At 45.0% G+C, this 13685-nt stretch overlaps 1 protein-coding gene across 8 annotated transcripts in view; it reads left to right on the forward strand.

The window, feature by feature from the left end:
* Positions 1-13685, forward strand: part of LOC139546300 (tensin-1-like) — a 310397-nt gene that overhangs the window by 209528 nt on the left and 87184 nt on the right. For 7 of the 8 annotated variants that reach the window (XM_071354505.1, XM_071354508.1, XM_071354507.1 and 4 more), the window contains one exon: positions 7016-7065. In XM_071354505.1, the coding sequence (XP_071210606.1) occupies positions 7016-7065 (50 nt within the window). Of the gene's footprint in view, positions 1-2825; positions 3070-7015; positions 7066-13685 lie in introns of those variants that run through there. The other variant, XM_071354510.1, reaches the window with a different exon arrangement.

The following is a 13685-nucleotide window of genomic DNA, read 5'->3' on the forward strand; positions in this document are numbered from 1 at the left end:
GTTAGTGTGTACTATATGTATATCTAGTATATTGTGTGTACTGTATAGCTAGTATATTGTTAGTGTGTACTATATGTATATCTAGTATATTGTTAGTGTGTACTTCTATGTGTGTAAGTCCACGCTGCAGTTACATTTCACAATTCCACAGGTAAAAGAGTGAGTTTATCTTCTGTCTACTGTATAAACACATTTCTCCTATTCCAAACAAAGTGACAGCTGGCCCTCAACCCCTTTCAGCTGATGCCAAACAAAGACCACACGCACACACACACACATACACACACACACACACACACACACACACACACACACACAAACACTGGATGAATCAGACTAACAAAATGATAAACGACAGATACGTCTAGTCTGACTACAACTTGGAATCCCATTTGGACCAAAAATATGCATTTAGACTCCGCTACAGCTTAGATGTAATCAGATAGCTATGATTCAATCATTGAAGTCGGGGGCTTAAACCGCTGGCATCCCGTGTTTAATTTAATGTAGACTCACTGTGGGCCAAATCCCCCTGATCTATTGACATCCTGTTTTACATCCCTCAAACAAATAGACTGAGGATATGTCTGTCTGTCTGTCTGTCTGAGGAGGGATTGGTGGATGTTTGGTGGAGGATGTTTGGTGGAGTGTGGGGTGATGGGGGTGGTTGGGGGGATGTTTGGTGGAGTGTGGGGTGGTTGGGGGGATGTTTAGTGGAGTGTGGGGTGGTGGGGCGTGGTGGGGGGGGATGTTTGGTGGAGTGTGGGGTGGTGGGGTGTGGGTGGTTGGGGGATGTTTGGTGGATTGTGGGGTGGTGAGGTGGTTGGGGAGGTTTGGTGGATTGTGGGGTGGTGGGGGGGATGTTTGGTGGAGTGTGGGGTGGTTGGGGATGTTTGGTGGAGTGTGGGGTGGTTGGGGGGAGGTTTGGTGGATTGTGGGGTGGTGGGGGTGGTGGGGTGGATGTTTGGTGGAGTGTGGGGTGGTGGGGGGGATGTTTGGTGGAGTGTGGGGTGGGGGTGGTTTGGGGGAAGTTTGGTAGAGTGTGGGGGGGATGTTTATTGGAGTGTGGAGTGGTGGGGTGGGGGTGGCTGGGGAGGAAGTTTGGTGGAGTGTGTGTGCGTCTCTGTACCTGCGTTTGTGTGTGTGTGCTTGACAGCTGCGGGCATAATTGAAGTCTGTACAGATGAACAAGGAAGTGGCTGCCAAGAACCAAAGCATCATGGGGCGTGTCGCGCCTGGGGCCGGTCATTGGCATTAGCTCTGTGGTTACACTGAAGTCTTTCAGCCCCACTACTGTTACTGGGCCCCTCAGTCTCTCAGCGACACAGCCCCTTATCACATGACTACATGAACAAGACACACTTCTCTGTTCTCCATTAGTGTTTGTTTTTCTGTTTCCACATATGTTTGTCCTCTACCTTGACTAGGTCATAAGCTCAATGACAAATGCTGAACAATAATTGAAGTATCACATCATAGGACATTAGGCCAGGATAGGGTCATCTGTGAATTCCATGGCAAGCCAAAGATGTTGCTGTTGTTTTCTGACCTCATTCAGTTGGGACTGTGACAGTCTGGACTGTAGTTAGTTTACCCTCAAGTAGCCTCGTCATGAACTATACTTTTGTTGTGCCACACAAGTAAGAGAACCCTGCATGATTTACTCACACACACACACACACACACACACACACACACACACACACACACACACACACACACACACACACACACACACACACACACACACACACACACACACACACACACACACACACACACACACACACACACACACAAATCAAATCATATCAAATGTATTTATATAGCCCTTCGTACATCAGCTGATATCTCAAAGTGCTGTACAGAAACCCAGCCTAAAACCCCAAACAGCAAGCAATGCAGGTGTAGAAGCACGGTGTCTAGGAAAAACTCCCTAGAAAGGCCAAAACCTAGGAAGAAACCTAGAGAGGAACCAGGCTATGGGGGTGGCCAGTCCTCTTCTGGCTGTGCCGGGTGGAGATTATAACAGAACATGGCCAAGATGTTCAAATGTTCATAGATGACCAGCATGGTCAAATAATAATAATCACAGTAGTTGTCGAGGATGCAGCAAGTCAGCACCTCAGGATCATTAAGAGTATCTCTACCGCTCCTGCGGTCTCTAGAGAGTTGAAAACAGCAGGTCTGGAACAGGTAGCACGTCCAGTGAACAGGTCAGGGTTCCATAGCCGCAGGCAGAACAGTTGAAACTAGAGCAGCAACACGGCCAGGTGGACTGGGGACAGCAAGGAGTCATCATACCAGGTAGTCCTGAGGCATGGTCCTAGGGCTCAGGTCCTCCGAGAGAGAGAGAGAAAGAAAGAGAGAAAGAGAGAATTAGAGAGAGCATACTTAAATTCACACAGGACACCGGATAAGACAGGAGAAGTACTCCAGATATAACAAACTGACCCTAGCCCCCAGACACATAAACTACTGCAGTATAAATACTGGAGGCTGAGACAGGAGGGGTCAGGAGACACACACACACACACACACACACGTCCACAAAGGGCGTCGAGTCGGCTGACGGGGGTCTAAGCCCAGGGAAGGAAAGAACATGTGACTGTTGCGATCCCAAATCACAGTATGGAGGAGAGGAGAGGTAGAGACCGAGAGGGGAAAGATGACGAGAGACAGATGCAAGGAGGGAAGAGAGGTTTGAAGAGAGTAGAGAGGATGTGTGTGAGGATGTGTGGGAGGGAGGGAGGGAGGGAGGGAGGGAGGGAGGGAGGGAGGGAGCAAACTCGGAGTGAAAGAGAGCAAGCACTCTGTGGAGTCTGATGGAGTTGGAGGCATTTTGTCTTCTTCCTCCACTGGAAGAGAAAAGAAGAGTTTTGTGAAGGAGGGTGGAACAGGACAGCGAGAAAAGGAGAGTTTTGTGAAGGAGGGTGGAACAGGACAGCGAGAAAAGGAGAGAGGGAGTCTCACTCCTCTCCAGAGATGAACCGGGGACGGTCCCTGCGAAGACGTCTGTCCTCCCTCCATGGGGCCTGGCGATGGAGTACGGGCTACCTGTTTAGGAAGGTAGGAAAGAAGGGATGGAGGGAGGGAGGGAGGAGGGAGAGGGGAGGGGTACCTGGAAAAGGGAGCGAGGTAGGCTACAGGAATGGCCGTCAATTCCTGTTCTTTTCTCTTGTGTCTCTTCTTCGAGTTTCCTCTTTTTCCTCATGTCCTGTTCAAGGTCTTTTATTGTGCAACTTTTTCTTTCCCTTTTCAGACCTACCAGCCCCCCCCCCCCCCCCCTCTCTCTCTCCCTCCTTCATTCTCTCTGATGGTTAATTTGTAAGGCCTGCTTGTAAAGCCAGGCTTCCAGATGGTTTTGATCAGGGTTCCACGGAGACCCCCCACTCGTTACCCCCCCCCCCCCCCCTTCTTTTATATTGCTCAATGTCCACATTTTGTCTCGAGTGTTTTGTTGTATGTTATGGGGAATAAATAATTATAGTCAATCATATTTTATTTAGGAGAGGAATTCCACTTAAATCATATCGACTTGTGTCTTTTATTAGTGATCACAACGTCATTGGTCATAAAGTATAGGCTGTACAGTCAGCTTCCCAGGCAGCAGGCAATGTTTTGGACTAATTAATACTTTTTTTCAATTCAACTTCCTAGTCTTACAGTATAATGTCTCTATTAGTTATTAGTCATCAAGATGTAGGCAGTTACTGTTTGTTTTGTTTTGACATCTGTCCTACCATGATATGGCACGGGGTCCCTTTGATGTCTCTCTCTCTCCTTCTATCTATCTTTTTTCCTCTCTCTCTCTCTCTCTCTCTCTCTCTCTCTCTCTCTCTCTCTCTCTCTCTCTCTCTCTCTCTCTCTCTCTCTCTCTCTCTCTCTCTCTCTCTCTCTCTCTCTCTCTCTCTCTCTCCCTCTCTCTCTCTCTCTCTCTCTCTCTCTCTCTCTCTCTCTCTCTCTCTCTCTCTCTCTCTCTCTCTCTCTCTCTTGCTCCCTCCCTCTCTCCATCTCTCTCTTTCTCTCTCTCCATCTCTCTCTTTCTCTCTCTCCATCTCTCTCCCTCGCCATCACTGTCTCTCTCCGTCGCCATCTCTCTCTCTCTCACTCTTTCTGTCACCATAGCTCTCTCTATCCAAACCCACTCGGCAGGAACACAAAGTAACCAAGGTGCTGCAGACATATTGATAGGCTCAAACTTACTATTTTAGTTGTACTGGATGTAATTGTAGGGCCTTTCAATCATATCCTTCGCTCTGGTGACACTCTCTCTCAACATACTGAGAGTGAGAGCGAGAAAGATGTTGAGGGTACACTTTGTGGTGCTACATTCGGCCACGTGTACACGGGGCACTTGTCAAAGTTAAAGGCTTTTGGGAAAAAGAGATAGTAGTTGTCAAACAAAATTGGTTTTGCAGCGTCCTAATGAGAGAGAGCGAGATAGACAGTCAGAGAGACAGACAGAGAGAGAGAGAGAGAGACAGACAGAGAGAGAGAGAGACAGACAGAGAGAGACATACACAGCGAGAGAGAAAAAGACAGAGAGAGACAGAGCGAGAGAGACCAGAACATCCAATCAATCAGAATAAACCAAATTACAACACAATCAAAACACAAAACAAAACTACATTACTAATTGGGAAACACAAGCACAAAGCAAAATGTAGTGCTATCTGGCCCTAAATCGACAGTACACCATGGTAAACTATTTAACCATGGTTACTGATCAAAACCTTAGAAAAACCTTGACAGAGTACAGGCTCAGTGAGCACAGCCCTGTCATTGAGAAGGGTAGACACAGGAAAACCTGGCTCCCTGTAGAGGAAAGGCTGTGCAACCACTGCACCTCAGCAGAACCCAAGACAGCAGAACCCAAGACACCTCAAGAACCCAATTTCCTGACAAAATTTCTAAAATATAAGACAATTAGAGAGTGTCATTTCCCCAAATTTGAAACCCTTATTCAAGGTTTCAGAGACCTCTCTGATGAGAATAGGGTACCCGCAAATTGAATTGAATTGAGAGACACACAGAGACAGAGAGAGAAAGACAGAGAGGGAGAGACACACACACATACACATAGAGAGAGAAAGACAGAGAGAGAGACAGACAGACAGAGAGGGAGAGAGACAGAGAGATAGACACAGAGAGAGAGAGAGAGACAGACACAGAGAGAGAGAGACAGACACAGAGAGAGAGAGAGAGAGAGACAGACACAGAGAGAGAGAGACAAACACACAGAGAAAGAGACAGAGAGAGAGAGAGACAGACACAGAGAGAGAGAGAGAGAGAGAGACAGACACAGAGAGAGAGAGACAAACACACAGAGAAAGAGACAGAGAGAGATAGAGCAAGAGACAGAGAGAAGACGTGTAGAGGTATAGAGACAGACACAGAGAGAGAAAGAGAGAGAGAGAGAGAGACAAACACACAGAGACAGAGAGACAGACAGAGAGACAGAGAGAAGACGGGTAGAGGTATAGAGAAAGACAGAGACAGAGAGAGAGACAGACACAGACAGAGAGAGACAGAGAGGAGACGGGTAGAGGTATAGAGAAAGACAGAGAGAGACAGAGAGAAGACGGGTAGAGGTATAGAGAAAGACAGAGACAGAGAGAGAGACAGAGAGAGACAGAGAGAAGACGGGTAGAGGTATAGAGAAAGACAGAGAGAGACAGAGAGAAGACGGGTAGAGTTATAGAGAAAGACAGAGAGAGACAGAGAGAAGACGGGTAGAGGTATAGAGAAAGACAGAGAGAAGACGGGTAGAGGTATAGAGAGAGACAGATGTAAGAACTGGTGTGGTTGGCCAGACTGAAGTATTGGATGATGTTAACATGTACAGGGAGCCAGGTTTTCCTGTGTCTACCCTCCTCAATGGCAAGGCTGTGCTCACTGATAACAACAGGTCTCCCCTCCTGCGCTCATGTGACATCCCCTCAGAGAAGTGTATAAGCCTCGTTGACCTCTGACCTTTTTGGGAGTAGATGGAAGGGAAGCCAAAGAGACATAATTAAAATTGTAAGCTACAATATGTTACCCACTGTACACTCCGAAGAACTCGTACCAAAGGATTGTTCTGGGTGGATACTGAGTGTGTGTTGGTGGTGTTGATGGGTGGATACTGAATGTGTGTTGGTGGTGGTGATGGGTGGATACTGAATGTGTGTTGATGGGTGGATACTGAATGTGTGTTGGTGGTGGTGATGGGTGGATACTGAATGTGTGTTGATGGGTGGATACTGAATGTGTGTTGGTGGTGTTGATGGGTGGATACTGAATGTGTGTTGGTGGTGTTGATGGGTGTATACTGAATGTGTGTTGATGGTGTTGGTGGGTGGATACTAAATGTGTGTTGGTGGTGTTGATGGGTGGATACTGAATGTGTGTTGGTGGTGTTGATGGGTGTATACTGAATGTGTGTTGGTGGTGTTGATGGGTGGATACTGAATGTGTGTTGGTGGTGTTGATGGGTGGATACTGAATGTGTGTTGGTGGTGTTGATGGGTGTATACTGAATGTGTGTTGATGGTGTTGGTGGGTGGATACTAAATGTGTGTTGGTGGTGTTGATGGGTGGATACTGAATGTGTGTTGGTGGTGTTGATGGGTGGATCCTGAATGTGTGTTGATGGGTGGATACTGAATGTGTGTTGGTGGTGTTGATGGGTGGATACTGAATGTGTGTTGATGGGTGGATACTGAATGTGTGTTGGTGGTGTTGATGGGTGGATACTGAATGTGTGTTGATGGTGTTGATGGGTGGATACTGAATGTGTTTTCTGTGTGCTTAATATGATAACCGCCCATGGGTATGCCCCAAAAACAAGACAATGTGTGAGAAAGAAAAACGTTTGGTGATTTACGAGTTAAAGGGCATTTGGGGTGCTTTGGCTTTCTCACTGTCAAAGCAGCAGAACTGCACGTGGGGGTTTGACATCTACCTACGCAGTCTCGCTATTAAGAATGTTTGCTATAATGACTCATGTCTTCCTTGTCTGCTTACGTTTCAGGGCTCCACAAAGTCCTCCAAGAGTATGGAGTTTCCACGCAGACCATCAAGGTAAGATATTTTTATAGCATAGAGTACAGCAGGGTTGACTGTGGTTCACCATAGCTTTTACATCCTCATTGATTCATCAAGTCGTCATCTTCTTTATGTTGTGTTTTTTTCTGTTATGTTCTGTTGTGTTCTGTTGTGTTCTGTTGTATTGTGTTGTGTTCTGTTGTATTGTGTTCTGTTGTATTGTGTTCTGTTGTATTGTGTTGTGTTTTTTTCTGTTATGTTCTGTTGTGTTCTGTTGTATTGTGTTGTGTTGTGTTTTTTTCTGTTATGTTCTGTTGTGTTCTGTTGTATTGTGTTGTGTTGTGTTTTTTTCTGTTATGTTCTGTTGTGTTCTGTTGTATTGTGTTGTGTTGTATTGTGTTGTGTTCTGTTGTATTGTGTTGTGTTCTGTTGTATTGTGTTCTGTTGTATTGTGTTGTGTTCTTTTGTGTTGTGTTCAGTTTTTTCTGTTCTGTTATGTTGTGTTTTTTTCTGTTATGTTCTGTTGTGTTGTGTTCTGTTGTATTGTGTTGTGTTGTATTGTGTTGTGTTCTGTTGTGTTGTGTTGTGTTCAGTTTTTTCTGTTATGTTATGTTGTGTTCTGTTGTGTTGTGTTCTGTTGTATTGTGTTGTATTGTGTTCTGTTGTGTTGTGTTCTGTTGTATTGTGTTGTGTTGTGTTGTGTTGTGTTCTGTTGTATTGTGTCGTGTTGTTGTGTTGTGTTCTGTTGTATTGTGTTGTGTTGTGCTCTGTTGTATTGTGTTGTGTTGTGTTCTGTTATGTTGTATTGTGTTGTGTTGTGTTCTGTTGTATTGTGTTGTGTTGTGTTCTGTTGTGTTGGGTTCTATTGTGTTGTGTTGTGTTCTGTTGTGTTGTGTTCTGTTGTATTGTGTTCTGTTGTGTTTTGTTGTGTTCTGTTGGGTCCTATTCTGTTGTGTTGTGTTCTTATGTGTTCTCCTCTCCTCATCACTCCTCTCCTCATCTCTCATCTCCTCCTCTTTCCTCTCCTCCTTCCTAGCCAACACCAACAGGGAAACAAAAGTCCTCACACAGGGACTTTAAAATGGTTTAAGTTCCCGTCTTTCACCAATATGAAGAAACCTGAAAAGGGGTAGCAATGGAAAGATGAAAGTAGACTCACTCCCTATGGATCTCTCCGTGCAGTTCATGTTATGGCTCACTCCATCCTCCTCCTTCAATCGCTCCTACGCACAATGGGATAGCAGGCCTTGGTCCATGTTTTACTGACAGGACCTATACGTTGTTCAAATTAACCCCACCAAGGACGCTTGTGTCTACTTTATTAGACCCTATTGGTACAGCTATAGATGTGCAGAGCTTATTTATTTTATTTTGAGTACATTACTCTTTTTCCATGCCAAAAAAAACCATTAACTTCATAGGGAGAAGCAGTAATGTAATATAACACTTCTGGGCACATTTGGGAGATATCCGAGACCGTTTGTTAGCTTTTTAAAGATTTTTTTTTTACACAGCTCCAAATATGATGCATTCCCATTGTGAGAGGCAAGCGGCAAGCAGCTGTTGAAATTGTCCATTTGTGTCAAGGGAACAACCTCTAGCTAACCAGCAAGCCCTGTAGATAAACCTGGAATAGCCTTTCAGACATCCAGATAGGCCACTCTTTTCTGTGTCATATTCTTCCTGGCATTAAATAAGCTGTCAGTTTGTGCTTTACTTGTGTAGAGATTTATTTAACCTTTATTTAACTAGGCAAGTCAGTTAAGAACACATTCTTATTTACAATGACGGCCTAGGAACAGTGGATTAACTGCCTTGTTCAGGGGCAGAACGACAGATTTTTTTCTTAGTCAGCTCAGGGATTCGATCTAGCAACCTTTCAGTTACTGGCCCAACGCTCTAACCACTAGGTAGTGTAGAGATGAGGTGGTGTAGAGATGAGGTGGCGTAGAGATGAGGTGGCATAGAGAAGAAGTGATGTAGTGTAGAGATGAGGTAGTGTAGAGATGAGGTAGTGTAGAGATGAGGTGGTGTAGAGATGAGGTAGTGTAGAGATGACGTAGTGTAGAGATGAGGTAGTGTAGAGATGACGTAGTGTAGAGAAGAGGTGGTGTAGTGTAGACATGAGGTGGCATAGTGTAGAGATGAGGTATTGTAGAGAAGAGGGGGTGTAGTGTAGAGATGAGGTGGTGTAGAGAAGAGGTGGTGTAGAGATGAGGTGGTGTAGAGATGAGGTGGTGTAGAGAAGAGGTGGTGTAGAGAAGAGGTGGTGTAGAGATGAGGTGGCATAGAGAAGAAGTGGTGTAGTGTAGAGATGAGGTAGTGTAGAGATGAGGTGGTGTAGAGATGAGGTGGCATAGAGAAGAGGTGGTGTAGTGTAGACATGAGGTGGCATAGTGTAGAGATGAGGGGGTGTAGAGATTTGGTATTGTAGAGATGAGGTGGTGTAGAGAAGAGGTGGTGTAGTGTAGAGATGAGGTGGTGTAGAGAAGAGGTGGTGTAGAGAAGAGGTGGTGTAGAGAAGAGGTGGTGTAGAGATGAGGTGGCATATAGAAGAGGTGGTGTAGTGTAGAGATTAGGTGGCATAGTGTAGAGAAGAGGTGGCGTAGAGATGAGGTATTGTAGAGATGAGGTGGTGTAGAGATGAGGTAGTGTAGAGATGAGATGGTGTAGAGATGAGGTGGCGTAGAGAAGAGGTGGTGTAGTGTAGAGATTAGGTAGTGTAGAGATGAGGTAGTGTAGAGATGAGGTGTAGAGATGAGGTGGCATAGAGAAGAAGTGGTGTAGTGTAGAGATGAGGTAGTGTAGAGATGAGGTGGTGTAGTGTAGACATGAGGTGGCATAGTGTAGAGATGAGGTATTGTAGAGAAGAGGGGGTGTAGTGTAGAGATGAGGTGGTGTAGAGAAGAGGTGGTGTAGAGAAGAGGTGGTGTAGAGATGAGGTAGTGTAGAGATGAGGTGGTGTAAAGAAGAGGTGGTGTAGAGAAGAGGTGGTGTAGAGAAGAGGTGGTGTAGAGATGAGGTGGCGTATAGAAGAGGTGGTGTAGTGTAGAGATTAGGTGGCATAGTGTAGAGAAGAGGTGGCGTAGAGATTAGGTATTGTAGAGATGAGGTGGTGTAGAGATGAGGTAGTGTAGAGATGAGGTGGCGTATAGAAGAGGTGGTGTAGTGTAGAGATGAGGTGGCGTATAGAAGAGGTGGCATGGAGATGAGGTATTGGGGAGATGAGGTGGCGTAGTGTAGAGAAGAGGTGGTGTAGAAAAGAGTTGGCATAGAGATGAGGTAGTGTAGAGATGAGGTGGCGTAGTGTAGAGAAGAGGTGGTGTAGAGAAGTGTTGGTGTAGAGATGAGTTAGTGTAGAGATGAGGTGGCGTAGTGTAGAGAAGAGGTGGTGGAGTGTAGAGAAGAGGTGGTGTAGAGAAGTGTTGGTGTAGAGATGAGGTAGTGTAGAGATGAGGTGGCGTAGTGTAGAGAAGAGGTGGTGTAGTGTAGAGAAGCGAAGAGGTGGTGTAGAGAAGTGTTGGTGTAGAGATGAGGTGGCGTAGTGTAGAGATGAGGTGGTGTAGTGTAGAGAAGCGAAGAGGTGGTGTAGAGAAGTGTTGGTGTAGAGATGAGGTGGTGTAGTGTAGAGAAGAGGTGGTGTAGTGTAGAGAAGCGAAGAGGTGGTGTAGAGAAGTGTTGGTGTAGAGATGAGGTGGTGTAGTGTAGAGATGAGGTGGTGTAGTGTAGAGATGAGATGGCGTAGATATGAAGTCGTGTAGCGATAAGGTGGTGTAGAGATGAGGTGGTGTAGAGATGAGGTGGTGTAGAGATGAGGTGGTGTAGTGTAGAGATGAGATGGCGTAGATATGAAGTCGTGTAGCGATAAGGTGGTGTAGAGATGAGGTGGTGTAGAGATGAGTTGGTGTAGCGATGAGGTATTATACTACAAGACAAATATACAACAGCAGTGAAGTTTTGAATATTGACACAGCTGTATAAAGTGTTGAGGGCTTTCCCGCACAAAACCAAGGATACAGTTCAAACCAATCATGTGCTCCATCTGGCTGGTCACGTATCTTACACATTACCCTCAACGAAACACACACACACCGTAATGGAACATTATCACACATATTCACATATATTCTCCTCATCACATGTTAAATGGGACTTGTATCATGCATTGGTTATCAGTGATAGAGGGGATATATTTCACCGGCTGTGTTTGTTTAAATGCGTGAAGGTGATCGGTGCAGCTTCGTAATTGAGCGTGGAGAGATATGGGCTGCTATAGTGAAAGAAGTCTGTAGTTCTGGCCCGTTGCTCCGTGGCAGCGCTGATGAGAAGCAGATTGGTGCCCAGTGCATGCTGGTGCCTGGAAGGAAAGGGAAAGGGGGGATACCCAGTCAGTTGTACAACTGAATGCATTCAACTGAAATGTGTCTTCCGTATTTAAACCCACCCCTCTGAATCAGGAGAACCAAACCTCTGTTCTATCAGTATACCCTCTACAAGAGTAGTAAGGAGAGAGGTAAAAAGAGAGGGAGAGAAGGACTGAAAGATGGTAAGACTGGATGAGGCCTATACTAAAAGAACAGACTGGATGAGGCATATACTAAGAGAAGGAGACAGGATGAGGCATATACTAAGATAACAGACTGGATGAGGCATATACTAAGATAAGGAGAATGGATGAGGCATATACTAAGAGAAGGAGACTGGATGAGGCATATACTAAGAGAACAGACTGGATGAGACATATACTAAGAGAACAGACTGGATGAGGCATATACTAAGAGAAGGAGACTGGATGAGGCATATACTAAGAGAAGGAGACTGGATGAGGCATATACTAAGAGAAGGAGACTGGATGAGACATATACTAAGAGAACAGACTGGATGAGACATATACTAAGAGAACAGACTGGATGAGGCATATACTAAGATAAGGAGAATGGATGAGGCATATACTAAGAGAAGGAGACTGGATGAGGCATATACTAAGAGAAGGAGACTGGATGAGGCATATACTAAGAGAAGGAGACTGGATGAGGCATATACTAAGAGAAGGAGACTGGATGAGACATATACTAAGAGAAGGAGACTGGATGAGGCATATACTAAGATAAGGAGACTGGATGAGACATATACTAAGAGAACAGACTGGATGAGGCATATACTAAGAGAAGGAGACTGGATGAGGCATATACTAAGAGAAGGAGACTGGATGAGGCATATACTAAGAGCAGGAGACTGGATGAGGCATATACTAAGAGAAGGAGACTGGATGAGGCATATACTAAGAGAAGGAGACTGGATGAGACATATACTAAGAGAAGGAGACTGGATGAGGCATATACTAAGAGAAGGAGACTGGATGAGGCATATACTAAGAGAAGGAGACTGGATGAGACATATACTAAGAGAACAGACTGGATGAGGCATATACTAAGAGAAGGAGACTGGATGAGGCATATACTAAGAGAAGGAGACTGGATGAGGCATATACTAAGAGAACAGACTGGATGAGACATATACTAAGAGAACAGACTGGATGAGACATACACTAAGATAACAGACTGGATGAGGCATATACTAAGAGAACAGACTGGATGAGACATATACTAAGAGAACAGACTGGATGAGGCATATACTAAGAGAAGGAGACTGGATGAGGCATATACTAAGAGAAGGAGACTGGATGAGACATATACTAAGAGAACAGACTGGATGAGGCATATACTAAGAGAACAGACTGGATGAGACATATACTAAGAGAACAGACTGGATGAGGCATATACTAAGATAAGGAGACTGGATGAGGCATATACTAAGAGAACAGACTGGATAAGACATATACTAAGAGAACAGACTGGATGAGGCATATACTAAGATAAGGAGAATGGATGAGGCATATACTAAGAGAACAGACTGGATGAGGCATATACTAAGATAAGGAGACTGGATGAGGCATATACTAAGAGAACAGACTGGATGAGACATATACTAAGAGAACAGACTGGATGAGGCATATACTAAGATAAGGAGAATGGATGAGGCATATACTAAGAGAACAGACTGGATGAGGCATATACTAAGAGAAGGAGACTGGATGAGGCATATACTAAGAGAAGGAGACTGGATGAGGCATATACTAAGAGAACAGACTGGATGAGGCATATACTAAGAGAAGGAGACTGGATGAGGCATATACTAAGAGAAGGAGACTGGATGAGGCATATACTAAGAGAAGGAGACTGGATGAGGCATATACTAAGATAAGGAGACTGGATGAGGCATATACTAAGAGAAGGAGACTGGATGAGGCATATACTAAGAGAACAGACTGGATGAGGCATATACTAAGAGAACAGACTGGATGAGGCATATACTAAGAGAAGGAGACTGGATGAGGCATATACTAAGAGAAGGTGACTGGATGAGGCATATACTAAGATAAGGAGACTGGATGAGGCATATACTAAGAGAACAGACTGGATGAGGCATATACTAAGAGAAGGAGACTGGATGAGGCATATACTAAGAGAAGGAGACTGGATGAGGCATATACTAAGAGAAGGAGACTGGATGAGGCATATACTAAGAGAACAGACTGGATGAGGCATATACTAAGTGAACAGACTGGATGAGGCATATACTAAGAGAAGGAGACA

The sequence above is a fragment of the Salvelinus alpinus genome, chromosome 20, assembly GCF_045679555.1.
Source record: "Salvelinus alpinus chromosome 20, SLU_Salpinus.1, whole genome shotgun sequence".
In the NCBI taxonomy this organism is placed as follows: domain Eukaryota; kingdom Metazoa; phylum Chordata; class Actinopteri; order Salmoniformes; family Salmonidae; genus Salvelinus; species Salvelinus alpinus.